The following is a 15,372-nucleotide window of genomic DNA, read 5'->3' as shown; positions in this document are numbered from 1 at the left end:
AACAGCACAAAACCTTCTGACATCCTTATCTCTGAAGCTACCACCCTTAGATTCCGTGAATGTTTTTTATGTATGTGTGCGGGTGTGCGTGCATGGATATATACATATGTGCAAAATATATGCAAATATACATGTGCTTCGATGTCCTATTTCATGGATGAGTCATGATAGCTCTGTTTTTCTTGTGGCTTGTGGGCGATGTTTCTTCCGTGTTCGACAGATGCAGGTGCGTGTGCGTGCGCATGCACACACACACTCACACACACAGTGTTCCAGAGATATGTCAGACATATTGTTAAAGAATACTTTTCGACTGTGTGTGGCGCCTGGGTGGCTCAGTCGGTTAAGCACCCACATCTTTTGATCTCTGCTCAGGTCATTCGTGAGATCGTGCTGACAGTTTGGAGCCTGCTTGGGATTCTCTCTCTCTCTCTCTCTCTGTGCCCCTCCCCTGCTTGCGTGCGTGCTCGCACCCTCTTAAAATAAACATTGAGGGGCGCCTGGGTGGCGCAGTCGGTTAAGCGTCCGACTTCAGCCAGGTCACGATCTCGCGGCCCGTGAGTTCGAGCCCCGCGTCAGGCTCTGGGCTGATGGCTCGGAGCCTGGAGCCTGTTTCCGATTCTGTGTCTCCCTCTCTCTCTGCCCCTCCCCCGTTCATGCTCTGTCTCTCTCTGTCCCAAAAATAAATAAAAAACGTTGAAAAAAAAATTAAAAAAAAAAAAAAAAAAACATTGAAAAAAAAGAATACTTTTTGACTTACCTCCCACCTTCCACCAGACCCTGCAAACAACTATAGTACACAATCATGTGTCCTTCCATAGCTCTCCCTGCTCAGTCATATATAATGTATTGAATTATATGCTATCATGATATATTGTATATATACCATGTATCTCTATATGTAAGTACATATAAGGATTTTATTTCATAGTTGCTTCATTAAAAAAGCAACACCATATAATATGCAATGTTCTGTATCTTGCTTCCCTTAATATATTGTGGAAACCCCTCCAAGTCTAAGATAAATAACCCAATTCACTCCTAATTTTTAGTTCTTTATATAATTTATTCACACGGATGATCAACATCTGGAAAATACAGATGTGTATACAACAGTGTCTTCTTCTCAACTATGTTGCCTTGCCCCTCAGTTTACCCATGTTTACCAATGTTGTCAGATTTTTACATATTTACCCAGAAGATCTGCCATGCATATACAAGTAAGTACATGAAAGTGTGTGTTCACATTTATGTAATTTCGCCCCCCACTCACTGCTTTTTTACCCAAACACTCACTAACACTGTCATAAAACTTCCTGGGTTAATCTGGTAGGTAAATTGCATTAATTTACTTATTTTAACTTGCGTTTCTTTATTATGAGATTGGATACTTTTATGTACACAAGAATCATTTGTATTTTTTACTATGAACTGTGTGTTCACAACTGATTGGTTTAGCTTACAGATTTTCACAAACTCTTTCTGTATGAAAGAGATTAATCCCTTGTCTATAGTATGAATTGAAAACATTTCCCATTTGTCATTTATCTTTGCTTAGTTTTTTTGTTTTTTTTTTAACAAATACCTCTTTGAGTCCCTGCTTTCAGGGTATATACCATGCTGCCTTACTTGAACAGCTATGTAGACAGAGAACAAAGCCGCTTGCCCTGTGGCCGGGCCCCCAGGCCCGCCCAAGCAAGCATTGTGCGGATTGGTGCTGTATGTGCTGGTGAGCCTGTGGGAGAAGAGCTCATCTGTCTTAGTGCTCTCTTTCCCTCACTGTTTTCCTGGGTCTCAGCTTCAGGGCACCGGTCTATAAAATCCGGGTCCGAGTCCAAAGTGGAGGAAACACCAAGAATTTTTTTGCTTTCCCCCTTCATTCTCCCAAGTTTCAAATTAATTAAAAGTCTAGGATTCTTTAATATGTTTATACTGTTCACCTCCTTGAAGTCAAAGGAGGAATGAAGTCAAAATTAACAAATTTTATTTAATATTTATTTATTCATGTGCATGTCTAGGTTTCCTGTCTCCACTAAGAGAAAGTCTATCATCTATCATCTATCTATCTATCATCATTATCTATCTATCTATCTATCTATCATTATTATCTATCATCATTATTATCTATCTATTATCTATTATTATCTATCTATTATTATCTATCTATTATCTATTATTATCTATCTATCTATCTATCTATCATCATTATCTATCTATCTATCTATCTATCATTATCTATCATCATTATTATCTATCTATTATCTATTATCTATCTATCTATCTATTATCTATCTATCTATCTATCTATTATCTATTATTATCTATCTATCTATCTATCTATCATCCATCTATCCTTTGCTTGGACATGTTTCTATCCCTCATCTCTCTCTCTAAAAATAGACTGAATTTTTAACAGCAGTTTTAGATTCACAGCAAAACTAGAAGGTACAGAGATTTGCCATATACATTGTGTTCCCACACGTGTGGCTTCCCCCCCCATTTTCAGCATTTCCCATCAGAGTGGCACAGTTGTCACAGTGGATGAGCCTGCGTTGACACCTCATAGTCAGCCAATGTCCATAGTTTCCATGAGGGTTCACTCCTGGGTGTTGTTCATTTCATGGGTTTGGACAAATGGGACACGTGTCCAGCATCACGATATCCTACAGAGTATTTTCATTACTCTAAAACTTTTCTGTGCTCCACTTATTTATCCCTCTCTTCCCACCTGACCCCTGGCATTCACTGGTCTTTTAACTCTCGATAGTTTTGCCTTTCCCAGAATGTCATGTAGTTGGAACGGTCTTTTCAGATTGGTTTCTTTCACTTAGTGGTAAGCAAGGTTCCTCCACATCTTCTCATGGCTTGGTAGCCCGTTTCTTTTCAGTGCTGCATAACATCCCATTGTCTGGGTGCGACACGGCTTATTTATCCGTGTGCCTGCTGAAGGACATCTTGGTCACTTTCAATCTTGGCAGTTATGAATACAGCTGCCATAAGCACCCGCGTGCAGGGTTTTGCGTGGACGTGCTTTTCCACTCCTTTGGGTAGATACCAAGGAGTACAATTCCCAGACTGTAGGTAAAGAGTGTGTTTAGTTTTGTGAGACAGTTGCCGAGCTGTCTTTCCAAGTGGCTGTACTGTTTGGTGCTCCCACTAGCAATGGATGAGAGTTCCCATCACTCCACATCCTCAGCAGCATTTGCTCTTGTCCGCGTCTGGGATCTCGGCCATTCTACGTGTGTCATGTTTTCTTGTTGTTTTAGCTTGCGCTCACCTAATGACAAACGATGTGGAGTGTCTTTTCATACGCTTCCTCGCCATCTGTTCACCTTCTCCGGTGAGGTGTCTGTTCAGATCTGTGGCCTATGTTTTACTCCGCTCGTTCATTTTCTTAATATTGACTCTTAAGAATCCTTTGCGTGCTTTGGACAGGAGTACGTCTTGTCAGATGTGTCTCTTGCAAATATTTTTTCCCAGCCTGTGGCTTGTCTTCTCATTTTCTCCACAGTATCTTTCAAAGAGGTTTTTAAAAAATTTTAATGAAGTTTAGCTTATCAACTTCTTTCTTCTGTGGATCGTGTCTTTGGTGTTGAATTTTAAAAAGGCATTGTGAAAGACTCTGCCAAAGAACTATTAGGATGAATTCAGTGACGTCGCAGGATACAAAATTAACATACAGAAATCAGTTGATTTTCTATACACTAATAATGAAGTAGCAGAAAGAAACATTTAAAAAGCAATCTATCATTTCTGTTTTCTAACATCAGCAAAAACCACAGGGGAAACTGGAGCCCAAGGGCGCTTAGAATCTGATCTTCTCGTGAGATGATGACATAAAACCATGTAGCAGAGTCACCTTGGTGGTTTCATTCCTGCTTAAACACCAGCTTCAGACAAGAGTCAGGTTTGGTGCCTGTCAACAGGTGTTAAAGTCCATATTGGAAAGAATTCTGGGACATCAGTTATTTAAGCTGTTTCACCTCTTTGAGTCTGTTTCTTCATGTGTAAAATGGGGATTAAAATTCCTATTCTGTGGGGTTGTTGGGATTATTTTTTTATTTTTAATGTTTATTTTTGAGAACAGAGACAGTGTGTGAGCAGGGGAGGGGCAGAGAGAGAGAGAGAAAGACACAGAATCTGAAGAGGCTCCAGGCTCTGAGCTGTCAGCACAGAGCCCGACGCCGGGCTCGAACTCACAAGCCGTGAGATCATGACCTGAGCCAAAGTCGGACGCTTAACCGACTGAGCCACCCAGGGGCCCCGGTTATTAGGATTGTTAATGACAAGGTATATATAGAGTCCCTGGCTCATCACAAGAGCTCAGTGATAGCTATTGCTATTTGTGGGGTTATTAGCGTGCTTGCAAGTACTTAATTTATGACCTCGTGACTCTGCCACCCTCTGGCAAAGAAGTCGTAGATAAAATGCTAGCTTCCAATTTGCTATGTAATGCACCACGAGGCATGGAGAAAGGAGGATGGAAGCAAAGGGAATGATTTCCTTAGTGCTACGTGCCAGGCACCGTGCCGGGTGCTTGGCGTTTCCCATTGCACCTCGAAGGTATCACACCGGGAGTGGTGGAGGCAGGGAGTCTCGGCACAGAAGTCGTGCAGGGCCTCCGAGATGCCCCGGACGCTGGCGTGGGTCTGCCGCCAGAGCCCAGGCCCCTTCATTTCAGAGATATTTCTAAAAGGAACCTGTGCTTCTTTTCCCGTGGCTGCTGGACGTCACCCACTCCCGTGCGAGCTTACAGGTGCGGATGAGGCGTCTGCAGTACGGATCTGAGCAGGAAGACGAGAGGAACAACAGCTACTTGTATTCTGACAGATTTAGGTCAGTTGTGTTAAGGGTGGTCAGGCTGAAATGGACAAGCAGGGAAATGACGACACTCCAGAGCTGACTGCTGTCCATACACAGTATATTTTAAAAATGTTTTTATTGAATATTAAACAGTTACAAGTACTGTTAGACATTTAGCCAAAGCACAATTACAGGTTAAATATAATCATAAAGATGTCTTAAATAGAAACCCACCATGCAGGCAGGTGACGTTCCTTGATGCCCTCGTTTGGAAAGTAGAGGGCAAGGAAAAAAGGTCTTCTGTTTCACGGGAAAGACGGTAAAGACTAGAAGAATTTACATGCTGTAAGCGATTTCCCATGACCAAATCGATAGGGTTGCCAGATTTAGTAAAACAAAATAAAACAAAGCAAAAAGCCAGGATGCTCAGTTAAGTTTGAATTTCAGATAATGAGAAACTTTTTTTTTTTTTTTTTTACTGTATATATGTGCCAAATAGTGCATGAAACATATTTAAGCTAAAAAATTATTTACCTCAAATTCAAATGTAACTGGGTGCCTCGTATTTCATCTGGCAATCCTGCAAACGGACAAAGGCAAAAAAGCAAAGCGAGGGGACTGGAACCCCCTGCCACTGGTGGGTCACAGAGAGACTAAAAATAAAAAACAACACCAATAACGAACCAAGGAACCAAGGCGTCACTACAATGGTTACTCACACAGACCAACATCACAATGGGAACATATGATCACTACTCCAAATGCTGTTGCCAGGAAACACTCTTAGATTTCCTCAAAGCTGGTTTTGTAAATGTTGAGAAACCTTGTTGATAAAAGTACCTTTATAGTTTGTAGCTATCAAAGACAAATACCACTACCACTAAGACCGGTGATGTTGAAACAATGGAAGCAGAAGCAGGTATTGTATGCACATGAAGAGCTTAAATATTTTGTGTAATCACTACAATGGTTACAGGGTCAAGGTCATCCTCTAGGTCTAGGCTATTAGCCTCAAAGAGTTTGGTTCCGCTTGTACTGCTGTGTGTTCTCGCTCCTCATCCTGAACCTTGGGAGGGGCATGGGAGCGTGAGAGACACCCCACTACCAGAGTTTTCCTGTGTTTCTCTGCAAACATTCTCAATCAACAAAGGGCTTTCAGGGCTGCCTGAGGAAATGCACAAACAGATGAAAAAGTAGCAAAACAATCTGAATTGTGGCGCATGAGAAGTCTGGGCGAGTGTGACAATGTAACACGGGAAAGAAAACATGAACGAAGGAGGAGCCCAAATGCGACACCCCTGCGGCGTGACTGTTATTTCAAAGGAGGCGGGACCTCTGGCGGATGTGGAAAATGGGTCGCACGGCGAGCGGCTTTGGTCTCATGGGGTATAAAAGCTGGAGCTTCCTACTGCCCTTCACTCATAACCATGGCTTATAATTTAAAATGATGAGAAAACAGCTTGGGGAACGCTCAGGCTCCACGTGGTATCACTTCGTGAGATGCTGCTGTGTCCCCCTCCGCCGCCCCCTGCCCCCTCCCCCGCCCCCAAATACTAAGTTTTGAAATCCTGCTAGCACTTCTTTAAACCAGAATATCTGGTCGCCGGGGAATTTCAGGCATCGAGAAATCGGGGGGATTGATTAGATCCAGTCCGTGTTATGTAAGGGAGCATCGGTTGTGAAATACGTACCCTCATCAAATCAGCTTTATGGGTGTGACATACACGGAGACATGCCCGACTGACACCTTTCAAACACTGAGAAATGGAATTCTAACTTATTTATTAGGCTATAAAAGGTTAAAAAGTTTCTGCCACAGTTAAGGCTTTTTCTTAAGAAGAAACATTTAATTGTCTATTAATTTCAGAATGCACAAGGTATCTGAAGACGCCTCACTTTCCAGGGCGGTTTTTCAAAAAAAGCATTTCCTGTTCAGGTGCGAGATGTGTCCAACCAAAGCTCAAATATTATCTTCACAATTACGTTCTTTTCCTTTTTCCGTCACTCACCGACACTGAACACGTTTGAGTTTAGTCTTTAAATGAATTTCTGACACATGAAACCCTATCTCAACGTGGGCTTGGAGTGTTTCCCGCATGACTGGAGTCCATGGCTCTGTAGGAGACAACTGCCCAACGAAAAACACAGCAAGAAGGCCGCTTATCCCACATCCTCATACAAGGGGGCTCTGGCCACACTGGAGGCAAGGTGCCCGAGGACACACCCACTTCTTTTCTCAAGGCTGTTTGCAGGATTCCAGCGCGCGCCCACGTTGAGAAAGGGGGGGCGAGCAGTGGCCAATAACCCCGTGCACTTGGCAGGTGGACTGAAATAAAGAAGAACCCAGGCAACTTCGTGCATTCTACTGCTGCCCTTCCAGAGCACACCGAAGCATTATTTTTTTGTATAAAGCCTACAATAATAGAATACTAATCTATATTACTTTATTTGCCACGTTCAGGCATTTCTCTCTCTACATCAATGCACTTTGCTATTTTGAGAGCAAAGGGAAATTAATCTAGCCGCTGATGTAAGCTCCAGGAGCACAAGGATGCTGTCATGAAAACATCCTAATATTACTTATTCTATTTATGTTACTGAAAAGCTAGAAATCCCGAATTCCAAGAAGGAAAAGGTAAGTAAGAATCCTGGTTGTACTGCTATTATTTTGCATAGAAGTAAAACTCTGGTTTCCATGCTGTCATTTGTTAACAGATTGGCAGGATCTTCGGAGCAGAGCACAGGAGGCCACATACCGGATCTGGTCGTGGTATGCACAGTCTCCTTCTGCAAGACTCAAGATGAAGAAGGGAGGAAGATGAGTGGGGTCACAGGTAACTATTGGAGCTACTCAATTCCAGACTAGCAACCTGAGGAAAAGGGAAGAAGGCCAAGTGCAAGGAGAGAGTGTCTAGAGCACTTAACTTACGAGTTAAGAACCCAGCCGGCAATACCCAGTAAACTGGAAGCATCAGGTCTAGAAGATTTGACTTTAGAACTGCAGTCAGGCTGGTGGAGGTGTGCAGATTCTCTCTTCCATTTGGTTTGGGAAAACAGAAGGGCCATTTCAGGGGAGGCCACACTGAAGTCCTCAACTTGCTAGCGCTCCTACAGAAGTGCGTATACAAAAAAGTAAATGGATTTCGGCCTAAGTTAATGCCATGCTTTTATATTCCAAAGGGGTTTTCACACTGCTGTGGATGGAAGTTCCAAACGTAACCAACTGGTACTAGCTTGTGGGCACTCATGATGACCTTTGGTTTTCAAGTTTTGAAAGATGTATTTGGCTCCTGTGAAATATCAACGAACCCATTCTCTTGGCAGATGAATAATACATACACATTCTTTCGACAACTACTATGCACTTGGATCATTACAAGACAAGAAGCACTGCAAATGTCTTCCTTACACAAGTACCTTTACTCGGCACACGGAACATCAGATACGGAACATCGGCGGGTTAGATACTGAACCACAGGTGGACTTCTCAAGTGTAAGGCTGAAGTTTAACACATCCATTAATCTAGTTAGTATGATGGAAACAACATATAACCACAGTTGAGCAGTGGCTTATCTTTTTAATAAAGCTATAAAGCTTTTGAGATCTATACCATATTAACCCTTTTACTGAACTAAAAATCACAGCTGTGTTTACCAGTTTAAACTATTTCTAAGTGGGGAGGCAAGTATTATACACTTTCACAGCTACTGAAAACAATACAGATGCCATTCCTTCAACCCATTGTTACACACGGCAAAAAAGAAGGAAAGGAGGAAAAAAGCCTTCTTGACAAATATTAAACTCGGAAGCTTCGTATGGAATTCTAGTGCTATTACACAGGTAGCCAAGACACGAACACCCAGCTTGGGTCACTAAAACTTCAATAGAAGCAACAACTGAGGCTAATTCTTGATTTCATTTTGAGGACCCATGCAAGATTCTGCTATAAAACTCAAACTAGTTCCCGATGCCTAGTTCTAGCACTGGACTCAGCCAAAAAGAAAGCTAAGTGTATACTTTAAGAGCCTATTCTAGAATTTTTGCATGTAACCATTTTATTTTCCTTTAGGAGAGTAAATGAGGTCACAGCTTAATCAGCCTGCATTAAAAAATAAATCGGTTTTCAGAAATTGAAGTTGAAACGGCAAGTTTGTTGTCACACTGTTTCTCCTTTTCTTTTTTTTCCTAACCACATTTATGTTACTTTTGCTTCAAAGCTGAGAAGATGCACAGCGTGTCAAAGTAAGTGAGTTAACGTAGTCAATTCGATATTCAGTTCGGGTGAAAAGGGCGAGTGTAAAAACTGGAATGGGTAATCTTTTACGAGCATTGATGTGCACCGGGCAAATACTGATTAAAACATGCAAAACAAAGTAGTAACTTCCTGCAGAAACAGTATAGTATTTCTCCACCTTCATTTATAAAAATAACCGAAAAGAGCTTTGGTTTCAGTTTTTGTTCTCCTTGTCTGTTAAGAAGTTTGAAGAAACGGTTCGGAAACGTAGTGCAGGGACCTCTATAAACTATCTGAAGCACCTCACTCAAAATAAGCCCCAATCTGGAGTAAACACAAAAGTCCCTGCACATCTATCTACTAAAGACGATGTGAACTTTAGCTTTTTGAACTGGAGAAACCGTGAAGATTTTTGTGACTCTAATAGAGTACAATAATTCCACTCAATTTGGAAATAAGGCAGCTAATTTCGGGGGTGACTCTTCCGGCGGTCCGGATTAGGCGAAGAGACGTACTTTTTCTTGGAGGAGGCCCTGCGAGCCTTTCCTACGACGGTATCCTGCAACCACGTGCTCCTCCCACGCGTCAGTGGGGTCCCCCACACCGTCCCGTGGTGTTTCCTGAGCTCCGAGACACATCACACATCCCCCCCCCCCTCCCCCCACTTTCCCCGGCTGCGCTCTTCGGAGGTCTCCGCACTAGCCCCCCTCCCAACACCTCGAAGGCAGGCTGGAATGGGAAGAGCAGGGGCCCACAGCAGCTTCCACTTTTCTGGGCTAGCGAGCTCCTAAGTCAGTTTGACCTGTGTGCCTTTCCCTTGTAAGACTGGCCAAGTCATAAAAGGAAACTAAAACCTGATGTTTTTCCTTCCCCACCCGATTTACAATGATACGAAGTACAGATACAAAATAGATCAGAGTGAAAAAAAAAAGGGGAAACTAAGTCTTGCTCAGCCAGAAGCTCATGTTGCATTGCTAATGATTTTAGTCAGTGTGACTTTGTGCAAAATATCCTCGAGAAGGCTCTGGCTCATTTTCAAAGTAAACAAAAACACATACCAAAAAAAAAAAAAAAAAAAAGGAAAAGGAAAAAAAAAAGAATGATGCATGTTTATAAAACATTTAAAATGAGCCTGACATAGGTATTTGTTGCATACACGTGCCATATGTAACAAAGCAAACGTAGTGTGTAAATTGTGAAATTTGGGAAAGTATGTTTTGTTTTTCCATTTCCAAGCCCAGATCAAAGCAATCTTGTTTTAGAAATGGACAATTGCAATGCAAATGAGCCTGAGATATGTTAAAAGGCCGCCCCTGTAAACATTTCCTCAAAGGGAACAGTAGCAGTTGAGTATTTATCAGTTACTCATACTATATTCATCACTATAGCAATGCTTTATAAAAGACAAACAGCTTATTTCTAGGCTGTCAGGGATTTACGGAATATTGATTTTGTTGGAAACAATCCACTGTAATCCAGTCCCAAGTTTAAATCCGATCTGGTTTTTCCCTGGGGGCCTTCACTAGGTCTTCTGCTCCGCGGCTGTGGCGGTTTGCGAAGGAGCTTCTGGCTTCATGATCTGGTATGTGATGAGATACTCTGGGTAGGCCTGCAAAGGACCGGAAGAAAACAAATCACTCCTGTGGCAGGTAAGATATTAAGTGGATGTCTCAGAGGCTGTTGATCATCATCAATATTCTATACATACCCAAAGCCTGCAAAGACCAGCCAATCAACAGGTGTCTAAACCTGCCCCCCCCACCGCCCGCTCCAAACATACACGATCTACCTGTATCTTGTACATAAACGTATCTAGACCCTATAATCGAGAGAATGGTTTTAATGTTATTTCTACTTTGAGTACTTTAAAGTGCTGCATTCACCTGTCATGCACATGGCATTAATGGGAAAGCTAAGGCAGGAGATAATCTCTCTCACCTCATCTAACGTGGTGCTGTCACACAGCATGTGTTTAAGAAGTTTGTTAAATGAAAAAGTAATTTGGCTGAACCGATTTCAAACTAATTTCAAATTAATTAATGACAAATAGAACCTACTGAACTAGAAGCAGGAAGAATGAGGCTTGTGGAGTCACCAGTAATGTAGAGGCAACAGTTTGGAGACAATGTTTAAAAGGTGACTAATGAAAGGTAACATAATGGTTCAGATTTAGGCCCTCCACCCCATATAGTCTCTTTTGTCTCTTTTTCTTGCAGTACATAAAATGAAAGGCTCAGGATCTGGAATGGAAAGGGTACTTCTTAGGGGAAGTTGTTACAAACCTTCACCAGACAACTGAGTGGGGGGCAAAGCCCCCTTGTAGTATGTGTACTACATAGGAGTTCTTCAACCCTAAATATAATGACACAGCTGGATGCAGTATTTCAGAGAGGTCTGGGCCTGCAAACTACTACTCTTTGGTGAGGTAAATGTTTTGGGGCCCAAAAATAATTTGCTGAATGCTGACTTACAAATTACTTGTATACAGATATGGAATAATATAAAAAAAAAAGATAAAAAAAACTGGACTTTCAAAAAGATACATGACCATCTATGTTCACTGCAGCATTATTTACAGTAGCCAAGACAGAAGCAACTTAAGCATACATCGGTAGACCAATGGATAAGGAAGGTGGTGTGTGTGTGTGTGTGTGTGTAATGGAATATGACTCAGCCATTGAAAAAAATGAGATCTTGCCATTAGTGACAATATGGATGGCCTCAGAGGGTATTTCTGGAGTGAAGTAAGTCAGGCAGAGAAAGACAAATACCACATGCTTTCACTTATACGGAATCTAAAAAACAAAACAAAACAAACACAAGAAAATGCTAGCAAACCAAAGCCAACAATACATTATAAAAGTCATTCACCACAATTAAGTGGGATTTATTCCTGGGTTGCAAGGGTATTAATATTCACAAATCAATCAGTGTGATCCATCACACTAATAAGAGAAAGGGTAGGAACAATATAATCAATTCGATAGACGCAGAAAAAGCATTTGATAGAATACAACATCCATTTATGATAAAATCCCTCAACAAAGTAGGTTTAGAGGGAACATACAGCAACATAAAAAAGGCCAGATATGAAAAGCCCACAGCTGATATCATCCCCAATGGGGAAAAACTGAGAGCTTTCCCCATACGATCAGGAACAAGACAAGGATATCTGCTCTTTCCACTTATTCAACATAGTACTGGAAGTCCTAGCCACAGCAATCAGACAACACAAAGAAATCAGAGGCATCTAATTGGCAATGAACAAGTAAAACTTCCACTATTTGCAGATGACATATTATGCTACATTCTATACTAATCTATATTTAGAAAACCCTAGACTCCACCCCAAACTGCTAGAATTGATAAATGAATTCAGTAAAGTTGCAGGATACAAAATCAATGTACAGAAATCTGTTGCATTTCTATACTCCAATAATGAAGCAGCAGAAAGGGAAATTAAGAAAACAGTCCCATTTATAATTGCACCAAAAATAATAAGATCCCTAGGAATCCAGCTTGTAACCAAACAGGTGAAAGACCTGTATTCTGAAATCTATGAAATGCTGGTAAAAGAAACTGAAGACAACAAAAAGAAATGGAAAGACATTCCATGCTCATGGATACGAAGAACAAATATTGTTAAGATGTCTATCCGACCCAAAGCAATCCACACATTTAATGCAATCCCTATCAAAATATCACCAACATTTTTCACAGAACTAGAACAAACAATCCTAGCATTCGTATGGAACCACAAAAGACCCTGAATAGTCAAAGCAATCTTGAAAAAGCAAAGCAAAGCAAAGCTGGAGGCATCACAGACTTCAAGCTATATTACAAAGCTGTAGTAACCAAAACAGTATGCTACCAGCACAAAACCAGACATACCAATCAGTGGAACAGATCAGAAAACCCAGAAATAAAGCCACAATTATATGGTCAATTAATCTTCAACAAAGCAGGAAAGAATATCCAATGGGAAAAAGGTAGTCTCTTCAGTAAACAGTATTGGGAAAACTAGACAGTAACATGCAAAAAAATGAAACTGAACCACTTTCTTATACCATACACAAAAATAAAATTCAAAATGGATTAACGACCTAAATGTGAGACCTGAAATCATAAAAATCTTAGAAGGGAGCACAGGCAATAATTTTTCTGACATTGGCCATAGCAATTTTTTTCTAGATCTGTCCCCTGAGGCAAGGGAAACAAAGGCAAAAATGAACTGCTGGGACTAAGAAGTTTCTGCACAGTGAAGAAACAATCAATAAACCAAAAGGCAACCTATGGACTGGGAGAAGATATTTGCAAATGACATAGCTGATAAAGGGTCAGTATTCAAAATACATAAAAAACATGCAACTCAACACCCCAAAACCAAATAATCCAATTTAAAAAATAGGCAAAAGACATGAACAGACATTTGTCCAAAGAAGAGACATCCAGATGGCCAACAGACATGTGAAAAGATGTTCATTATCACTTATCATCAGGGAAATGCAAACAAAAACTATAATGAGATATCACCTTGTACCTGTCAGAATGGCTAGGATCAAGAACATAAGAAACAACAGGTGTTGGCGAGGATATGGAGAAAAAGGAACCGTCATGCACTGTTGGTGGGAATGCAAACTGGTGCAGCCACTGTGGAAGACAGTACGGAGGTTCCTCAAAAAATTAAAAAAAAAGTACTATGCTATGATCTAGCAATCACACTACTGGGTATTTATCCAAAGAACACAAAACAGTAATTCAAAGGGATATATGCACCCCTATGTTTACAACAGTATTATTTACAATAGCCAAGATAGGGAAACAGCCCAAGTGTCTACTGGCTGATGAATGGATAAACAAGAAGTGTTGTATGCATACACGATGGAATATTACTCGGCCATAAAAAAGAATGAAAGCTTGCCATTTGCAATGACATGGATGGGACTTGAGAGCATAATGCTAAAATGAAATAAGTCAGTCAGAGAAAGACAGATACCATAGGATTTCACTCGTATGTGGAACTTAAGAAACAAAACGAATGAGCAAAGGGAAAAAAAGAGAGGCAAACCAAGAAACAGACCCTTAACTATAGAGAACAGATGGTTACAGAGGGGCAGTGGGTGGGGGGATGGGCGAAATAGGTGATGGGGATTAAGGAGAGCACTTGTCGTGATGAGCACTGGGTGTTGTATGGAAATGCTGAGTCACTATACTGTGCACCTGAAACTAATATTATGCTGTATGTTAATTGACATTTAGATAAAAACTTAAACAAAAAACCCTGAAACAAACAAACAAACGAATGAACAAACAAACCAACCCAGCCTCACAAATGCAGAGAACAAATTGGTGGTTGCCAGATGGGAAGGAGGTGAGGGGATGGGAGAAACAGGTGACAGGCATTAAGAGGTACAAAATTCTAGTTATTTAAGTAAGTTGTGGGGGTGAAAAGTGCAGCATAGAGAATACAGTGGATAAACCAGAAAAAAACCTGCACTGTTGAATATTTAAAATGCAGAAATAAACATGCGATTGACTGACTGGATTATTTCTAATTTCACATCTGATTTTTAGGAGGCAGAAACTGTTACAGGTCTTTGCCTCCACTTTCCTCATCTATACAGGGGAACGGTAATAATACTAAGATTTTTGTAAGCATTAAATGCAAAGATCTTAGAATAGGTTTGGCCGACTAAGAATCTGGTATGTGTAAATTGTCACTATTAACATTATTATCATGATTTATTAAAGACATAAGGATAAACACTTAAAAAAAGACCCCTCCTGAGGGGGTCTCAGCAAGAATAAAAAGAATAAAAAAATGTAAATGTGTTTTTAAAAGTTATAACTGTGTACATGTGTAAGGAAACACTATCACTCATAATATGTTTCCCAAAATTCTAGTCTGCTCCGATTTGATGTAAAAACAGCAATGGTTTCTATCTTAGTACCTCTAGTTGGAATAACACAATTAACAATCTTCATCTTTCCTGACTTTCCAGTCTGAAGCTTCAATAACTAAAAAGTTTGTAGTCTTATTTTATTATGATTTGAACACTGCTTAATTCTTGAAATGATATTTTAGTCAATTAGTTACTAAAACAGGCTAGGTCAGCTAGTCTCCTAATTCTAGAGTTAGAATAAAACTCTAGGAATCGAAAAACTCTAGGAAAGCTCAAATACCGCTGGAGAAATGGACAAACTGCCCAGCCAACTAGATGGTTAAATGGTCAAGAAAAGTATTTATTCACCACCAATATACATGTATTGAGCATCTCTATGTATAAAGTACTCTGCGGTGAGATAAGGTCCTTTGCTGTCAAGAAGCTTCCAG

General features: G+C 40.7%; 1 protein-coding gene across 2 annotated transcripts in view; it reads right to left on the bottom strand.

The window, feature by feature from the left end:
• Window positions 1-10,391: 10,391 nt before the first annotated feature.
• The window catches only part of TNKS (tankyrase), a 209,866-nt gene continuing 204,885 nt past the window's right edge, over window positions 10,392-15,372 (bottom strand). For both annotated transcript variants that reach the window (XM_019466806.2, XM_019466805.2), the window contains exon 27: window positions 10,392-10,647. In XM_019466806.2, coding sequence (XP_019322351.2) covers window positions 10,561-10,647 — 87 coding nt within the window. In that variant the 3' untranslated portion in view covers window positions 10,392-10,560. The remainder of the gene's footprint in view (window positions 10,648-15,372) is intronic.

The sequence above is a fragment of the Panthera pardus genome, unplaced genomic scaffold (assembly GCF_024362965.1).
Source record: "Panthera pardus isolate Hobbes unplaced genomic scaffold, ASM2436296v1 HiC_scaffold_13, whole genome shotgun sequence".
Classification (NCBI taxonomy): domain Eukaryota; kingdom Metazoa; phylum Chordata; class Mammalia; order Carnivora; family Felidae; genus Panthera; species Panthera pardus.
The sequence above is the reverse complement of the archived record's forward strand: the minus strand, read 5'-3'. Positions and strand labels throughout refer to the sequence as shown.